Raw genomic sequence first — 19,087 nt, forward strand, 5'->3', positions numbered from 1 at the left:
ATTGCTGGCAATGGTGCGTCAACAAACTACTGAGTAAAGGGTCTGAATACTTATGCAAATATATTTCAGTTTAATACATTTACAAACATTTACAAAAGCCTGTTTTTACTTACTGGGTAGTGTGTGTAGATTAATACCTTTTAGAATACAGCTGTAACGTAAGAAAAATGTGGAAAAAGTCAGGGTCTGGATACATTCCAAATGCACCACACATTCTGGGATTCCCCACAAAAGGGCTTTAATACAGACACAAATACTCAGTTTTATCAGCTGTCAGGGTGGCTGGTCTCAGATGATCCCACAAGTGAAGCCAGGTGTGGAGAAAAACAGCAGTCAGTACATCAGTAACCCATTTACCGCCAAACATCTGTTTCCTTAAACATTACAATTGTTTTCTATCAAACACTTAATTTCTAAACAGTCAAGATTTGTCCGAGAAACCACAGTAAAATAAATGCCAAAATCACATGAATACAGACAATGGTTAAAACTAAAAGTCTAACTTTAGTCCAACCTATGCATGTCAAAAGAAGTTAGGTAAAAACAAAGTCTGCACTAATAAGTACACAATTGTATCAGTTTCTGCTTTGAAGGAACATTATATAAAATAAAAATGTTCAGTGGCTAGACAGACAGCTGCAGACCCCATGGACAGGGTATATCTTGGGGGTGAGGCAGAGGATGGGTTACCCCAGGAAGGTGGATGTGTCACGTGGGGATGGATCAGTTAGTTGTAGTACCTGGATGGACCATCAGTATCTGGAAGGGCCTGCAGAGGAGATAAAATAGGTGACTGATGTACTGTAGGTTATTTCTGAACCAAACTACAGCCATTAAAAGGCTGGACGTGTGTATTTAATTTGTCAACTGGGGCCGTGCGTACCAGAGAGGTTCCCAGAGAAGCCACCTGAGAAGCGGTCACTACTGCTAGACATTCTGGGAGAATCGGAGTAGCTCATGGAGTCCAGCGACAAACTGCTCTTCATACTAGGACCCTGCTGGAGTCAAACGCACATACACTGAATCAAGGAGAACATCAAAGGGGACAAACTACTGAGGAATTCTTTGGTTTCCTGAATCACACCATCTACCTTACGACTGTATGGGAGTACACAAGGAACAGGTTTAGCTACAGTAAGGACGTGTGCTGTCAGAACACAGAAGGTTCTAGAGCACTGCTTTGTACTGCCATAATGAACAGCAATAACTCACTGACTGAACAGACAGGAAGTGGGTTAAAGGACTGAATCAAGTGACATTTATCCTCACGTCACCAGTTCCTGTTGTAGGAAGAACCTGAGAGCTGCTTGTTGCATTGGTATTGCAGCTGACAGAGCACAGTGTGTGTGTGTGTGTGTGCGGCATACCGAGGAAACACTCCTAAGTCTGTAGTCCATTAGGACATCTGTCAGCTTCTGTGTCACCTTCAGCACGATATGAGCATCACCCTCGTTCTCGATTTGGAAATTATCCTACACACAGGAAACAGACCCTCAACACACACAGCATGTTTAAATAACATGAGAAAGCATAGTTTCACACACAGTTCCACTAACCAGGTATTTGAGTAGCGTGGTCGGAAGGCTGCTGGTTTCAGGTACAGCTCCCATCAACCCTTGGCCTGATTCACTTCCCATCTGTCCCCCTCTGAGCTCATCAGGGTAGCAGCTTCCCGGACTCTCCCCCAACAGCCCCTCCTGGCCAAAGCCTCCGTCCCTTCCCCCTCCCAGCCCAAAGCCATCGGCTGAACCCCCTAGCCTCTGCCCCCCCGTATTGTCAGGGTAGCCTCGGAAGCTCATGTCCCTTTTCTGGAAGGCCGTAGAGGGAGTGGAGCGAGGCAGGGGGTCAGAGTAGCCCCCCATACCACCCATGGGGTGGTTGAGGCCGCCGCCTTGGAGAGGGAACTCCTCTGGGAACAGAGGCTCTGCAAACCTGCCACCTAGAGGGAGACAAAAGACTGCATTTGGACTACTACACAACACTGCATCCCAACATAGACCAGTCAAGCACACAATAAAGATCTTATCACCTCAGCAATCTCTGTTAACCCAGAAGTAAAATCTCAAGTAATTTGGACAGTTGCTTGACTATTTATACTTGTTTGAAATTGCAAACAAACTCAACAAACCCGACACACTGGAGGCGAAGCAGGTTAAGCACCGCCTTTACCCAATAAGGCCAAATAACCAGTGATGAAAAACAAAACTGGAACTAATGCTGTTCGGATCTCACGCATCCCATTCAGTCCTTGCAGATTATCTCAGTCTACATTCAGAATCTGCCCACGGGAGATTAATCACCTCAGAGGCAACCTTACACTTCTCTCCCCCACACACTCACCTGGTTTTGGTCTAGCTCCCATTCCTCCTGGCCCTCCCATTGCTGAACCTGTGATGACAGGGAGATATGTCAGAACCACAGTATATTTAAAAACAGACAAACTTGAGAATAAACATAGAAAAACATACGTAGTCCTGCAAACGCTTGGACCTCACTGGGCTCCTTCAGAATCACCTGAAAACACCATACATAATCAATTCAACAACCAACATCACCCGCGAGGTCACCGTGTTTTATTTTCCTCATCCATAACTTTCTGCTCCTCCTTCTCACCTTTAGCTGTCCCCTGCCCTCTGCCCTCTCCAGCTCTGCTGCTGCTTCTTTCACCTTCTTCCTCACTTCATGGTCCTTTTTGGCAGCATCTTCCTTAAAGGGCATCTTGTCAGAATGATTTTGCTTCTGGAGAACAGATGAGACCATACAGTTACACAGCATCATAACACAGACCTGTAGATCCAACAGCCTTTTACAGGGACTTATACTGTGAAAGTTAAGTGACACACACACAGCCTCACCATGTATCTGAAGGAGTGCTTCCAGCCCTTGATGTGACCCAGCATGTCAGTCTGCAGACGGCTTACCTTCTTGCAGAGTTTACACTGGTAATGGGGTGGGACTGACTTACTAGGGCTCCGGTACTCCCACACATACTGAAGACCTGCAGAACATGAGTGACAGCTCTATCAAACAACCATGGGCAATGAAACATCGCAACAACCAATCATAGACTCGAAAAACAAATCATAGTGCCCCATGAAGCCTATATCAGTGAAAGAGTGCAATGGAGTGACTTGACTTAAATCTCTTGGACCCTTGGCATAGGGCTACTACCATGGTGCAATGAGTAGGTACTCACCAATGACAGTCTCACCAGTGATGGCCTTCAACTGTTTGGTCAAGCAGGGGATGGTCTGTACATTTCCCGCCTTGGTGGTGAACACTGGGAAACGCACAGAAGTCAACAAAGCACAAACATGGCAGAGACTGCATAATGAGATCGCCATCCTACCCACGGGCAGGTGAGACCAAAGGGTCCACACGTCCAGTCAACTGACCAGCAGACAGCCAATAGCCGAAGAGCCTCATACTTCACGAAGTGAAACACTTCAAAAGAAGGTATAGCTTTAAAAAGGTCACTGTGCATTCCTTACACAAACCCCCAGTCAAAAGACTTGTAGTGGAGTTTAGAGGTCCTTCATTTACTGAACAACAGTTAGAAACACAACCCCTGCTCTTCTGAGCCTCTCAGGTCCCGTTTCCAGCCGTGCATCATCGACAACATCTGGTAAGAATCCTTACCATTTGTGTGCTAGTTAGTTTCTGCTAAAAACACAGATTGGTTGGGAGTACTGGAATCTCCTGCTCTGGCTGGTAATCAAAGTTGCTGGTAACCAAAAATAACTTAATTTGTTTCGCTGTGTGCAATTCGAGCCCCACCTTCACAAGATCATGATTCATTAGAAGGTTGCCTGGAAGGCACACCAGGGTCTGTTTCGTGCCAGGGTTATAGTACTGACCACTACACAGAAGAGAAGCTAATCTGAGGCATGGAGGCCTGCTGAAAACCATGGGGGCTGCAGTTCTTCTGCCCACCTAGACACAGGTCAGAGCTGGGATATAGGATTCTCTCACTCCCATCAGCTACTCCTCCATACCCGTGTCCAATCAAAGCAGTGAAACTCTTGCATGGGCACAGCAGGTCCCAGCCCCATTGGCAGACAGTGAGTTGAAACACTTCCTACTCTTTGAGGGCCACAAAGGCCCTGAAAGAAAATTCTGCTGTCAGCATCCATTGCCCATCTGAACTACCATAGGCCTATGAGGCCACATTTTTGTGCCGGGGGCTGATAGCCCTAAATTACATTGGGATGGAGTATCCCATCTCATCCACCACCAATGTGTAGCACACAACTGGGTGATGCACAGCAGTCATTTGGGCCCACAACATCTGACCCAGACAGGATCCTTACTGATTTGACATGCACCAATATGGGGCAACAGCTCTACAGGACTGCAGAGCACTTGTACACCTATGAGTTCCCTCGTTAGACATTCTTCTGAGAGGACAGGTTTCACGTTGTGGTTTCTAAAGTTGTTCAGACTGAATATCATGGAACAAAGTGTTTTATGAAATTTTATGAGATTTATGCACATTGTATCAAAGACAGACCCCCCAAAAAGTCATTGAAATTAACACTAGGGAAAAGCCTTTGTGAGCCACACAGCCTAAACCTGTGGGCAGTGAGTAAGTTCACTGGCATTTACAGCAACCTCTAAGAGGCAGTGAATCTCAGACGCAGCCCAGAGCCCACGCTAGGACTTGCCCCCTGCCCAATCAGCCACCAGCAAAAAGGCAGGAGGATGTGAAGTCACAGCTCCCAACCTCCTATCAGCGGCAGTGATGCTGTGTGGAGGCAGAACTTACCTATGTCAGCAGAGAAGTTAGGCTGCTTTCTCTGTCAGTTGGGATAACCAGGCCGAAGGAGAGAGAGACAGACAGGCATTAGTGAGACTGGAGGCGGCAGCACAGGGGGCAAACCCCACTGCACTGTTCCCCAAACAGTGGGTCAGGATCCCCTGCAATCCCCCCACAGGGGTTGCAGCTTAAGAATGGGTTCTGGATAGAAACATTGGTTTGGTTTAAGCAAAAGCTTCAGGTGGACCACAGCAGAAAAACACATGGGAGAACCCTACTGCACTCCTGTCTCTATGGAGAGCGAGAAATGTCCTTTCAGCCTCTCCTCCATGACCCGGTCAGTGACATGAGGGAACTGAGCTGTTACTGACTCTGCACCGTACACATGCGCTTTACCTTGAAACGAAAGTACAAGTACTCTAGTCAGGTGTTCCAATCAGAATATATCTGTCACAAAGGCATCATAGAACCAAGCTGCCAGTGAGCCCTAGTGCTAATATCTCAGCAGGAAAAGTGTTATGGGGGCTGACTGCCCACTTACTAGAAAGACAGTGATGGAGGGCATGAGATTGCCCAGAGAAAACACCCAGCCCTGTTACCCTCGTTAGTTGCAGCCCTTCTACACTTGGTAACAGGGTTGTCTGGAATTACTGCTGCCCACAATACTCTTTAGAATCTCGTAGTCAATGGGTAACTCAAGCCCTGATTGAGGGGCAATGTAGCAGGCCGCATCTCCACAGAAACACTCAGGAGACCAGAGAGCACTGATCAGTCCCTGCTGCTCCAGCAGTGTCCAGTGTCTTTGTCCAGCCAAGGGCGGCTGGTAAGGGTCCATACCACTTCCTCTGCACAGAGCACTGCTACAACTTTAGGAATGAAACCGGTTAGAAGACCATACAACGACAACGTACACAGTACTCACAAAACCACTGTTTTGGAATCCTCATCACAATAGACACTATTCGGGATGGATTCATTAACCTCATCTGGGTTGTAAATGACTAGTAATACAACTATAATCCTAACCGGGGGAAAACGGCATAGCTGGGGGCAATTGGCATGATTACCGTGGGAGACTGAACTTACCCTGTTGTTAGCCCCCCCATTAGCGTCCCTGAACCGCTTCTGTGGTGGGGCGCCATAAGATGGCCTTGGATTGTAGCCAAGCTGCATTCTGAGATTCATCAAAAACAAATAAAGACAACGTTTAATATCTAGCTATATGGGCCACATCTTTTTTAGGGCGACTAAGAAACAAAGCAGCTGGCCTTGTGGGCAAAATCACTTGACCACGCACCGTGCAAAAGATGGTGATTGGCTAGCTGTAGCCACAATATAGTAACACTACCCGGACAACGTCCTCCAGGGTTACTATAGAATAAATAGGGTGTGGTATGAGTGACATGAAATACTCTACCTGAAAAAAAACTAGATTCGCTAACGCAAACCAGAGCGGGGTGAATTTTGCGTGTCAAGAAGAACAACTAGCAAATTGACGCACGCGCAATTGTGTATCTCTTTATAGAAAGACCCATGACGTACCTGATTTTGTGAGCCTATGCGTTTGCCTGTGTACTCGAACTCGGAAATTTGAGTTCAAATTAATAAAAAAATATTAAAAGATAAGAACGACATATTTTTTTTCATTTGAAATGTATCCTTTACACAAGTTGCAATAAAACACTGCTATATGTAGACGTGAAATTGAGAACAGGGGAAAAAATTGTTGCAGGCAAATGTGGAGACAGCTTAGCTAGTTGTCGTATCAAAGAGAAAGGCCCATGTTTGTAAAGAAACAGCACGAGCTTTGTTTTGCTAATTGACCGTCTTCAAAAGCTACATTCCGCGCGGGAAGGCTACTGCTTGCACAATTATTTCTGACAGTGTCAACACACGTGGGTATTACTATTACGCAATAACGCAATCAATTATTCTGGGTTTACTGCTCATAGATTCTGTGTTCGAGCCGATAGCTTGCTGGCTTGCAAACTCACTGCTGCCCACTGATTGTGGTCTCCTGGTCCAGCACTAGCACACACTTCGTTATTGTGTCAAATGGCACCATATTCCCCATATAGTGAACCACTTCATCAATATCAACCCTGTTTGGCTCTGGTCAGAACAAAAGTAGTGAACTATATTAGAGAATTGGTTGCAATTTAAGATGCTCCCCATGTTTCTCCCAACAGATAGTCCTATCCTGCAGAGATGACCAAGTGCAAGAAGAAGAAGAGGCAGGATGACTTCCAGAAGGTCAAGCTGAAGGTGGGGAAGACCAAGCCTAAAGCTGACAACGCCACCAACATCAACTTCCGCACCAAGGGAATAAACCTAACTGAACAGCTGAAGAAAGATGCTAATGCACCCACCACACACCGGAAGCTCAACATCAAGGTAGGTAACACAGACACACAAACACACTCACTCCTCTACTGTACCTTATGCTGTGTGCCTCCCCTCCTCTAGGACCTGTTGTCCCAGCTGCATCACTACAGTGGTACAGTGAAACAGGGAGCTCTTGTGGGACTGAGGGAGCTGCTGACCCTTCACCCCTCAGAGTTAGACCAACACCTCTCCAGTCTGCTCAGCGAGGCTGCTGCCGTCTTCACGGACAAGGACCCGAATGTACGGATGTCTGCCACACGCCTGCTCAGGTTAGAAAAGTATTTTGTTATGACAGTGGGAATTTGTCTTCAGGTCTTTAAAAATATATATATTTCACCTTTATTTAACCAGGTAGACCAGTTGAGAACAAGTTCGCATTTACAACTACGACCTGGCCAAAATAAAGCAAAGCAGTGTGACAAAAAACAACACAGAGTTACACATAGGATAAACAAAAGCACAGTCAATAACACAATAGAAAAATCTATATACAGTGTGTGCAAATAAAGTAAGGAGATAAGGCAATAAATAGACCATAGTGGCGAAATAATTACAATATAGCAATTAAACACTGGAGTGATAGATATGCAGAAGATGATGTGCAAGTAGAGATACTGGGGTGCAAAGGAGTAGTATGGGGATGAGGTAGTTGGATGGACTATTTACAGATGGGCTATGTACAGTGAGCTGCTCTGACAGCTGGTGCTTAAAGTTAGAGGGAGATATGAGTCTTCAGCTTCAGTGATTTTTGCAGTTCGTTCCAGTTATTGGCAGCAGAGAACTGGAAGGAAAGGCAGCCAAAGGAGGAATTGGCTTTGGGGGTGACCAGTGAGATATACCTGCTGGAGTGGTAGCTACGGGTGGGTGTTATGGTGACCAGTGAGCTGAGATAAGGCAAAGATTTACCTAGCAAAGACTTATAGATGACCTGGAGCCAGTGGGTCTGGCGATGAATATGTAGCGAGGGCCAGCCGACGAGAGCATACAGGTCGCAGTGGTGGGTGGTATATGTGGCTTTGGTGACAAAACGGATGGCACTGTGATAGACTGCATCCAGTTTGCTGTGTAGAGTGTTGGAGGCTATTTTGTAAATTATATTGTTGAGGATCGGTAGGATAGTCCGTTTTACGAGGGTATGTTTGGCAGCGTGAGTGAAGGAGGCTTTGTTGCGAAATAGGAAGCCAATTCTAGATTTAATTTTGGATTGGAGATGTTTAATGAGTCTGGAAAGGGAGTTTACAGTCTAACCAGACACCTAGGTATTTGTAGTTGTCCACAAGTCAGAACCGTCCAGAGTAGTGATGCTGGTTGGGTGGGCTGGTAATGGCAGCGATCGGTTGAAGAGCATGCATTTAGTTTTACTAGCATTTAAGAGCAGTTGGAGGCAACTGAAGGAGTGTTGTATGGCATTGAAGCTCGTTTCGAGGTTTGTTAACACAGTGTCCACAGTGTTTGTTCTCCAACCCCCACAAAACCATACACCACTTGAGAGCAGCACAGTCCTTGGAGAATTGCCTTAATGCCAGTTCTTCTACTGTCGCACCTTCCTACTCAATATGAGATTTGAATCAGAAACTCTCCTGCTACTAGTGCACCTCCCTAACCTCTACCCTCTCCGTGCCCTGCCCAGGTTTATAGCCCAGAGTGTGCCAGCAGAGCGGACGTCTCCATTCTTCCCTCTCCTCTCTGCCCACCTCTCCTGTGCCATGACCCACATCGAGACGGGTATCCAGGAGGATGCCCTGAAAGTCCTCGACGTTTTGCTGGACCACTATCCTGCCCTGCTGGCCGCTCGTCCCGCCCTGCTGCTCACCAACTTCCTGGAGCTGATCTCACACAGAAGTACCGGGGACGGGGCAAGGAAGGGGCAGGAGGGGAAGGGGAGGAGCTGGGCCCTGTCAGTCAACCCTAACAGGAACGTGACTGGTCAGCAGTGGAGACTCACAGTGCTGCTCAGGTATTCATACACTTGCAATGAGTTAGCAGTGTCCTATTGGTGTGTACATGTATTTTTGTGGCGTGACCTTTGTGTTATTGTGTTTTCCAGACTGGGGCGTTTTCTTCAGGCAGTAGTTGAGGAGAGGCGAGCGGAGGAGGGGGTTGCATGTGTCTCAAGTGACATGTTCAGTGTTTTGAATGGACAAGGAGGAGCTAATGCACCTTTGGAGCTCAGCTGGGAGGAGCTTACCTACAGAAAAGGTGGATTTCAGGTGTTTGAACATTCAGGGGCCATGCCCACTCCGCATTCCACCTTCAAACTCAGGTACACACATCACAGACACACACTTCATTAAAAAACACACACACACACACACACACACACACACACACACACACACACACACACACACACACACACACACACACACACACACACACACACACACACACACACACACACACACACACACACACACACACACACACACACACACACACACACACACACACACACACACCATTAACAAGCATATACACACTCTGCTGACTCACTCTCTTGTCCTGCTCATCATCTGTCCCTTTCCTCCACTGTATTTGTAGGCCGGAGACTGAGCCTGGGGCTGGGGTGAGTGAGGGGTTGGGCACAGGGGAGGCTGTACGGGGCTTTGCCTCCACCCTGGTGCCCCTTCTACTAGACGTCTGGGTAGAGGCTAGTGCCAGCGACCGGAGCAAGACTGACAGTGCTCATCTCCTCACCCCCGACGCCATGTCACTGATGTACCAGGTCCTCTCCATACTACAGCTGCTACGCAAGCTGGCGCCACAGAGAGAATACCAGGATACACTGGTAACACACACACACACACAGGTCTTCTCTCTCAGTGTAACATGTGTGGTTACCTTTGTTCTATTAACACTGGTGTTTGTGTGTTTAGGATGTGTGGTTTCGCAGTGAGTACCTGGGGGATTTTAAGCAGCACTTCATGAAGAACTTCCCCTATGGAAATCTGGACACCCCTAAACAAAGGCGGAAGACAGACCCCAAGAGGTGAGGTGGTGCTAGGGCCCTTGATGTATGTGTAGGTACTCCAGCGTTTCCCAAACTAGGGGTCGCTACCCCATATGTGTCTCCTGATTTGAAAATGGGGTCGTGAAAACTCTGGGGGGGGAAAACATCTGGTCTATAGTCAACTGAATGCTCTGCTTAGTTGTAGAACCACGGTTCAATTTCAGCTATTAGCGGTTAGGACAAACCGTGGTTTCTGTTTTCTTCCCAAGAATTTGCTCTAACCATTGAACAGTTTGAGCTATTACCAATTATGATATATAATATCAGCACAAAATTACTGGGGGGACATAATTAAAAGTGTGTGTGTTTGGGTGTGGTGTTTCAGGAGTAAGCAGGCCACTACAATCCCAGGGCAGACAGTGGAACCCTTGGCTCTGAACGTGCTGCTCTGCCAGGTCATGGTTTCCATGGTTACCCTCAGCCAGAGGGAGGGGCAAGCCCAGGAGCCCGATGCTGAGTGGCTGATGCCTCTGAGAGGGTTTGTCCAAGAGACTCTGTCCAGTGGGGCCAAGCTGAGCCAAAGACACCTACATACACTCCTGGAGACTGTCTGGAGAATGGTCATCACACAACGCAGCAGGGGTAAGACTGTGTGGGTTTGTGTGGGCTGTCAAGGGTGCAGTTATGAGTTCATCTTAAATGGTTTTCACATGTCTGGCGTCCTAACCGGTGGTGTGTGTAGCGGTGACGGAGGATCTGTTACAGGCGGTGTATGTTCAGTACCAGCAGATGAACCTGAATCTGCAGACCAGAACACTGCTACTTTCCTTCTATAGCAGACTGTACCTACAGGAACACAACCACACACACATCGCCAGGTAACACACACACACATTCTAGTGTTTACTGTACCAAATAACCAAAGATATATGTAGGCATAACCAAGTCTGCAGGGTAGACTACTCTGCTCCTAAATGTCTTTCTTCCTCTTCGGTCTCCCCCTTCAGGAGTAGAGTGTTGTCTCGGTGGCTGGCTGCTCTACCGCTCCAGTTGTCCCAGCTGGGCCACCGTAACCCTGCCCTCTCAGACAGGCTCCTGCTCTCCATCCAGAACAAGGACTGAACTCCCTACACACGCATGCATGCAGGGGGTGAATACACACACACCTTTGCATGCTCTATGATTAAAGCATGCTCTACGGTGAATACACACACACACACAGACGGTGAATACACACACACACCTGTATGCAACGGTGAATACACACACACACACACCTGAACTGTGGTATGCATGCTCTACGGTGGTGCATGCTCTACGGTGAATACACACACACACCTGTACACACACACACACCTGTATGCATGCTCTACGGTGAATACACACACACACACACACCTGTATGCAGGCTCTATGGTGAATACACACACACACACCTGTATGCAGGCTCTATGGTGAATACACACACACACACCTGTATGCAGGCTCTATGGTGAATACACACACACACACCTGTTATGACGGTGAATAAACCTGTAACAACAAAAAACCATGCCAGTACTAAACATAGTCACTAAACACTAGAAAATACCAAAATGACAATGTACCCTATGTATGATTAAAGACCTCCAGAGAAGACAGAACTGGGGAGGGTGATGCTCTGAGGGTGAGGGTTTGTGTTATGATTACAGAGAAGATAACACACACACCTGAACTGAATACAGTATGCATGCTCACACACACACACACCTGTATGGGAGTGAATACACACACACACACCTGTATGCAGGGGTTTGTATGCATGTTACGGTGATTAAAGTGAATACACACACACACACCTGTATGCATGCTCTACGGTGAATACACACAACACAAACACACAGCTCCACGGTGAATACACACAGAACTAAACAGGGTGATGGCATGGGGTTTGTGTCTATGATTAAAGACCTCCAGAGAAGACAGAGGTGTATCAGTTAAAAGGGGTGGAGGTTGTGGGTGGTGGAGGGCACCTATATTGTAATATAAGCTAAGACAGAACTGGTGAGGGGGTTTGTGTTATGATTAAAGGCCCCAGAGAAGACAGAACTGGGGAGGGTGAGGGGGTTTGTGTTATGATTAAAAACCTCCAGAGAAGACAGAACTGGGGAGGGTGAGGGGGTTTGTGTTATGATTAAAGACCTCCAGAGAAGACAGAACTGGGGAGGGTGAGGGGGTTTGTGTTATGATTAAAGACCTCCCAGAGAAGACAGAACTGAAGACAGGAGGGTGAGGGGGTTTGTGTTATGATTAAAGGCCCCAGAGAAGACAGAACTGTGTTATGGAGAAGACAGAACTGTGACTGGTGGGGGTTTGTGTTATGATTAAAGACCCCAGAGAAGACAGAACTGGTGAGGGGGTTTGTGTTATGATTAAAGACCTCCAGAGAAGACAGAACTGGGGAGGGTGAGGGGTTTGTGTTATGATTAAAGGCCCCAGAGAAGACAGAACTGGTGAGGGGTTTGTGTTATGATTAAAGACCTCCAGAGAAGACAGAACTGGGGAGGGTGAGGGGGTTTGTGTTATGATTAAAGGCCCTGGGGAGGGTGAGGGGTTTGTGTTAGCCCCAGAAGACAGAACTGGAAGACAGAACTGGTGAGGGGTTTGTGTTATGATTAAAGACCTCCAGAGAAGACAGAACTGGGGAGGGTGAGGGGTTTGTGTTATGATTAAAGGCCCCAGAGAAGACAGAACTGGGGAGGGTGAGGGGGTTTGTGTTATGATTAAAGGAGAAGACAGAACTGAGGGGTTTGTGTTATGATTAAAGGCCCCAGAGAAGACAGAACTGGGGAGGGTGAGGGGTTTGTGTTATGATTAAAGACCTCCAGAGAAGACAGAACTGGGGAGTTTGTGTTATGTAAAGGCCCCAGAGAAGACAGAACTGGTGAGGGGTTTGTGTTATGATTAAAGACCCCAGAGAAGACAGAACTGGGGAGGGTGAGGGGGTTTGTGTTATGATTAAAGGCCCCAGAGAAGACAGAACTGGTGAGGGGGTTTGTGTTATGATTAAAGACCTCCAGAGAAGACAGAACTGGGGAGGGTGAGGGGGTTTGTGTTATGATTAAAGGCCCCAGAGAAGACAGAACTGGGGAGGGTGAGGGGATTTGTGTTATGATTAAAGGCCCCAGAGAAGACAGAACTGGTGAGGGGGTTTGTGTTATGATTAAAGACCTCCAGAGAAGACAGAACTGGGGAGGGTGAGGGGGTTTGTGTTATGATTAAAGGCCCCAGAGAAGACAGAACTGGTGAGGGGGTTTGTGTTATGATTAAAGACCTCCAGAGAAGACAGAACTGGGGAGGGTGAGGGGGTTTGTGTTATGATTAAAGGCCCCAGAGAAGACAGAACTGGGGAGGGGGTTTGTGTTATGATTAAAGACCTCCAGAGAAGACAGAACTGGGGAGGGTGAGGGGGTTTGTGTTATGATTAAAGGCCCCAGAGAAGACAGAACTGGGGAGGGTGAGTGGGTTTGTGTTATGATTAAAGGCCCCAGAGAAGACAGAACTGGGGAGGGGGTTTGTGTTATGATTAAAGACCTCCAGAGAAGACAGAACTGGGGAGGGTGAGGGGGTTTGTGTTATGATTAAAGGCCCCAGAGAAGACAGAACTGGGGAGGGTGAGGGGGTTTGTGTTATGATTAAAGACCTCCAGAGAAGACAGAACTGGGGAGGGTGAGGGGGTTTGTGTTATGATTAAAGACCTCCAGAGAAGACAGAACTGGGGAGGGTGAGGGGGTTTGTGTTATGATTAAAGACCTCCAGAGAAGACAGAACTGGGGAGGGTGAGGGGGTTTGTGTTATGATTAAAGGCCCCAGAGAATACAGAACTGGGGAGGGTGAGGGGGTTTGTGTTATGATTAAAGGCCCTAGGGAAGACGGAGTGGGCGATTCACCATCACAAGACTATGTTTGTCTGAATGGTCTGTGACATCAGCAATGTGCGTCAGCAGCCAACATAACATAATACAGACTATCTGATCATTACTACTCTCTCTAGCTCTCTCCCTTTATCTCTTTAGCTCTCTCTTTATCTCTGTCTATTTGATGATTTTCTTTCCTAGACCATAAACTGGTGATGGATAGTCCATTCACTCTTTACGTCACCATTGGCTTCTTGTTGCTAGGTACTGTGTGTGTGTTTACAACACCATGGTCCTGAATAGGTACAGGAGTGCGAGCTTTTGTTCCCTCCTCTGCTATAGTGTATGAGCTGTCGTTGCCCTCCTCTGCTATAGTGTATGAGCTGTCGTTGCCCTCCTCTGCTATAGTGTATGAGCTGTCGTTGCCCTCCTCTGCTATAGTGTATGAGCTGTAGTTGCCCTCCTCTGCTGTAGTGTATGAGCTGTAGTTGCCCTCCTCTGCTGTAGTGTATGAGCTGTAGTTGCCCTCCTCTGCTGTAGTGTATGAGCTGTAGTTGCCCTCCTCTGCTATAGTGTATGAGCTGTAGTTGCCCTCCTCTGCTATAGTGTATGAGCTGTAGTTGCCCTCCTCTGCTATAGTGTATGAGCTGTAGTTGCCCTCCTCTGCTATAGTGTATGAGCTGTAGTTGCCCTCCTCTGCTATGGTGTATGAGCTGTCGTTGCCCTCCTCTGCTATAGTGTATGAGCTGTAGTTGCCCTCCTCTGCTATAGTGTATGAGCTGTAGTTGCCCTTCTCTGCTGTAGTGTATGAGCTGTCGTTGCCCTTCTCTGCTATAGTGTATGAGCTGTCGTTGCCCTCCTCTGCTATAGTGCATGAGCTGAAGTTGCCCTCCTCTGCTATAGTGTATGAGCTGTAGTTGCCCTCCTCTGCTATAGTGCATGAGCTGAAGTTGCCCTCCTCTGCTATAGTGTATGAGCTGTAGTTGCCCTCCTCTGCTATAGTGTATGAGCTGTAGTTGCCCTCCTCTGCTATAGTGTATGAGCTGTAGTTGCCCTCCTCTGCTATAGTGTATGAGCTGAAGTTGCCCTCCTCTGCTATAGTGTATGAGCTGTAGTTGCCCTCCTCTGCTATAGTGTATGAGCTGTAGTTGCCCTCCTCTGCTATAGTGTATGAGCTGTAGTTGCCCTCCTCTGCTATAGTGTATGAGCTGTAGTTGCCCTCCTCTGCTATAGTGTATGAGCTGTAGTTGCCCTCCTCTGCTATAGTGTATGAGCTGTAGTTGCCCTCCTCTGCTATAGTGTATGAGCTGAAGTTGCCCTCCTCTGCTATAGTGTATGAGCTGTAGTTGCCCTCCTCTGCTATAGTGTATGAGCTGTAGTTGCCCTCCTCTGCTATAGTGTATGAGCTGTAGTTGCCCTCCTCTGCTATAGTGTATGAGCTGAAGTTGCCCTCCTCTGCTATAGTGTATGAGCTGTAGTTGCCCTCCTCTGCTATAGTGTATGAGCTGTAGTTGCCCTCCTCTGCTATAGTGTATGAGCTGTAGTTGCCCTCCTCTGCTATAGTGTATGAGCTGAAGTTGCCGTCCTCTGCTATAGTGTATGAGCTGTAGTTGCCCTCCTCTGCTATAGTGTATGAGCTGTAGTTGCCCTCCTCTGCTATAGTGTATGAGCTGTAGTTGCCCTCCTCTGCTATAGTGTATGAGCTGTAGTTGCCCTCCTCTGCTATAGTGTATGAGCTGTAGTTGCCCTCCTCTGCTGTAGTGTATGAGCTGTAGTTTCCCTCCTCTGCTGTAGTGTATGAGCTGTAGTTGCCCTCCTCTGCTATAGTGTATGAGCTGTAGTTGCCCTCCTCTGCTATAGTGCATGAGCTGTAGTTGCCCTCCTCTGCTATAGTGTATGAGCTGAAGTTGCCCTCCTCTGCTATACTGTATGAGCTGTAGTTGCCCTCCTCTGCTATAGTGCATGAGCTGAAGTTGCCCTCCTCTGCTATAGTGTATGAGCTGTAGTTGCCCTCCTCTGCTATAGTGTATGAGCTGAAGTTGCCCTCCTCTGCTATAGTGTGAGCTGTAGTTGCCCTCCTCTGCTATAGTGTATGAGCTGTAGTTGCCCTCCTCTGCTATAGTGTATGAGCTGAAGTTGCCCTCCTCTGCTATAGTGTATGAGCTGTAGTTGCCCTCCTCTGCTATAGTGCATGAGCTGAAGTTGCCCTCCTCTGCTATAGTGTATGAGCTGAAGTTGCCCTCCTCTGCTATAGTGTATGAGCTGTAGTTGCCCTCCTCTGCTATAGTGTATGAGCTGTAGTTGCCCTCCTCTGCTGTAGTGTATGAGCTGTAGTTTCCCTCCTCTGCTGTAGTGTATGAGCTGTAGTTGCCCTCCTCTGCTATAGTGTATGAGCTGTAGTTGCCCTCCTCTGCTATAGTGCATGAGCTGTAGTTGCCCTCCTCTGCTATAGTGTATGAGCTGAAGTTGCCCTCCTCTGCTATACTGTATGAGCTGTAGTTGCCCTCCTCTGCTATAGTGCATGAGCTGAAGTTGCCCTCCTCTGCTATAGTGTATGAGCTGTAGTTGCCCTCCTCTGCTATAGTGTATGAGCTGAAGTTGCCCTCCTCTGCTATAGTGTGAGCTGTAGTTGCCCTCCTCTGCTATAGTGTATGAGCTGTAGTTGCCCTCCTCTGCTATAGTGTATGAGCTGAAGTTGCCCTCCTCTGCTATAGTGTATGAGCTGTAGTTGCCCTCCTCTGCTATAGTGCATGAGCTGAAGTTGCCCTCCTCTGCTATAGTGTATGAGCTGAAGTTGCCCTCCTCTGCTATAGTGTATGAGCTGTAGTTGCCCTTCTCTGCTGTAGTGTATGAGCTGTCGTTGCCCTTCTCTGCTATAGTGTATGAGCTGTAAATGTACACAATAAATGTACATTTCGAAACAATTTCATCTCTGGAAAAGTGTTCTTCAATCAAGAATATGGGCAAAATGTAATTATTGAGAATGAAAGAGGTGGGAATGTTGTTCCCTTGTCATATAATTGCTACATTTAATGTCAATATAGAATTAAAAATAGTTTTCCAAATTGTATTTTGACTTATTTTTCTCGACGCAAATATTGGGTCTCAACTGACAACCTGGTTCAATATGGGTCCTAAGACGACCAGCTGAGAACCGCTGTTGTGTGTGTGTGTGTGTGTGTGTGTGTGTGTGTGTGTGTGTGTGTGTGTGTGTGTGTGTGTGTAGACCCACAGGAGGGCAGTGTGGTATTGTTACCGGCTGAATCTCAGCAGCGATTGGTCCAGCTACTCTACTTCCTGCCTGTGATGTCACAGGGTCTGTTGGCCAATCTGAGTCGCTGCTGCACTGCGGGACGCGTCTCTGCCGGCCTGGCTGCCTCACTCATACGCATCATACACCTCAGGTAACCCCAGCAACCTCCCAAAGCTACAGGTCAGAAACTCTGTCACTAACCCAATGTTCTTACATGGTCCCTGTGTCACAGAAATGTGAGAGTCATGTGCCATGTGGTTTAAACTTAAACAACGTTTGAGCGTTGAGGTTTTTCATCCTCAAAACATCTAGATGATATCCAGGGCAGACCAACATCACGTGGCCTTTATGGTTTGAATTCAGAAAAAATGTTCTGAATAGAATTTTCAATTCATAAAAGTGTGAGTGAGAGAGAGCCGTCAGTCATTCCTGGTTAGAGAGAGGAGACAGCAGACCGATGGTTCGCCAGCTTAATGGAATCAAACAATCAACCAATTAAGGCACGTCGAGGGTTGTGGCACAAGATCAGTGTCATGAGCTCATGGTTTATAACAAGGCCTGATGCTGATGGCACTTGATGGGAATTTATAGTTCACTGGACCTTTAGATGGCAGTGTTGGTCCTTTAGTGTGTGTGTGTGTGTGTGTGTGTGTGTGTGTGTGTGTGTGTGTGTGTGTGTGTGTGTGTGTGTGTGTGTGTGTGTGTGTAGAGACTAGGAGTTGGGGCAGTGTGTGTGTGTGTGTGTGTAGAGACTAGGAGTTGGGGCAGTGTGTGTGTGTAGAGACTAGGGGTTGGGGCATTGTGTGTGTGTAGAGACTAGGGGTTGGGGCATTGTGTGTGTAGAGACTAGGGGTTGGGGCATTGTGTGTGTAGAGACTAGGGGTTGGGGCTGTGTGTGTAGAGACTAGGGGTTGGGGCAGTGTGTGTAGAGACTAGGGGTTGGGGCAGTGTGTGTAGAGACTAGGGGTTGGGGCAGTGTGTGTAGAGACTAGGGGTTGGGGCAGTGTGTGTGTGTGTAGAGACTAGGGGTTGGGGCAGTGTGTGTGTGTGTGTAGAGACTAGGGGTTGGGGCAGTGTGTGTGTGTGTAGAGAGACTCGGAGTTGGGGCAGTGTGTGTGTAGAGACTAGGAGTTGGGGCAGTGTGTGTGTGTGTATAGAGACTAGGGATTGGGGCAGTGTGTGTGTAGAGACTAGGGGTTGGGGCAGTGTGTGTGTGTGTGTGTGTGTGTGTGTGTGTGTGTGTGTGTGTGTGTGTGTGTGTGTGTGTGTGTGTGTGTGTGTGTGTGTGTGTGTGTGTGTGTGTGTGTATAGAGACTAGGGGTTGGGGCAGTGTGTGTGTGTGTGTATAGAGACTAGGGGTTGGGGCAGTGTGTGTGTGTGTGTATAGAGACTAGGGGTTGGGGCAGTGTGTGTGTGTGTGTGTAGAGACTAGGGGTTGGGGCAGTGTGTGTGTGTAGAGACTAGGGGTTGGGGCAGTGTGTGTGTGTGTAGAGACTAGGGGTTGGGGCAGTGTGTGTGTGTGTGTAGAGACTAGGGGTTGGGGCAGTGTGTGTGTGTGTGTAGAGACTAGGGGTTGGGGCAGTGTGTGTGTGTGTGTAGAGACTAGGGGTTGGGGCAGTGTGTGTGTGTGTGTGTAGAGACTAGGGGTTGGGGCAGTGTGTGTGTGTAGAGACTAGGGGTTGGGGCAGTGTGTGTGTGTGTGTGTGTGTGTGTAGAGACAAGAGGTTGGGGCTGTGTGTGTGCAGAGACTAGGGGTTGGGGCTGTGTGTGTGTAGAGACTAGGGGTTGGGGCTGTGTGTGTGTAGAGACTAGGGGTTGGGGCTGTGTGTGTATAGAGACAAGAGGTT

General features: G+C 47.8%; 2 protein-coding genes across 5 annotated transcripts in view; one reads left to right on the plus strand and one right to left on the minus strand.

Moving 5' to 3' along the window:
• Positions 1-47: 47 nt before the first annotated feature.
• On the minus strand, positions 48-6,289 carry LOC118382792 (uncharacterized). Of its 4 annotated transcripts, none has more exons than XM_052495651.1 (12): positions 6,174-6,289; positions 5,843-5,930; positions 4,766-4,796; positions 3,197-3,280; positions 2,856-2,998; positions 2,614-2,739; positions 2,469-2,514; positions 2,341-2,388; positions 1,557-1,939; positions 1,368-1,472; positions 884-995; positions 48-769 (listed from the first exon to the last, which is right to left on the minus strand). In XM_052495651.1, exons 2-12 carry the CDS (start codon positions 5,927-5,929, stop codon positions 753-755), a joined length of 1,182 nt encoding a protein of 393 aa, XP_052351611.1. In that variant the 5' UTR covers position 5,930; positions 6,174-6,289; the 3' UTR covers positions 48-752. The 4 variants fall into 4 exon arrangements, with proteins under 4 accessions (XP_052351611.1, XP_035625368.1, XP_035625370.1 ...); XM_035769475.2 differs by having other exon boundaries at positions 884-998; XM_035769477.2 differs by having other exon boundaries at positions 884-998; positions 5,843-5,934; positions 6,177-6,202.
• Positions 6,173-19,087, plus strand: part of LOC118382796 (testis-expressed protein 10 homolog) — a 59,251-nt gene continuing 46,336 nt past the window's right edge. The window contains exons 1-12 of the mRNA XM_052492692.1: positions 6,173-6,651; positions 6,946-7,150; positions 7,223-7,410; positions 8,772-9,098; positions 9,189-9,404; positions 9,683-9,929; positions 10,018-10,130; positions 10,477-10,733; positions 10,834-10,969; positions 11,099-11,211; positions 11,927-11,947; positions 17,214-17,391. Coding sequence (XP_052348652.1) covers positions 6,965-7,150; positions 7,223-7,410; positions 8,772-9,098; positions 9,189-9,404; positions 9,683-9,929; positions 10,018-10,130; positions 10,477-10,733; positions 10,834-10,969; positions 11,099-11,211; positions 11,927-11,947; positions 17,214-17,391 — 1,982 coding nt within the window. The 5' untranslated portion in view covers positions 6,173-6,651; positions 6,946-6,964. The remainder of the gene's footprint in view (positions 6,652-6,945; positions 7,151-7,222; positions 7,411-8,771; positions 9,099-9,188; positions 9,405-9,682; positions 9,930-10,017; positions 10,131-10,476; positions 10,734-10,833; positions 10,970-11,098; positions 11,212-11,926; positions 11,948-17,213; positions 17,392-19,087) is intronic.

Source organism: Oncorhynchus keta, chromosome 34 (genome assembly GCF_023373465.1).
Source record: "Oncorhynchus keta strain PuntledgeMale-10-30-2019 chromosome 34, Oket_V2, whole genome shotgun sequence".
NCBI classification, from domain to species: Eukaryota; Metazoa; Chordata; class Actinopteri; order Salmoniformes; family Salmonidae; genus Oncorhynchus; species Oncorhynchus keta.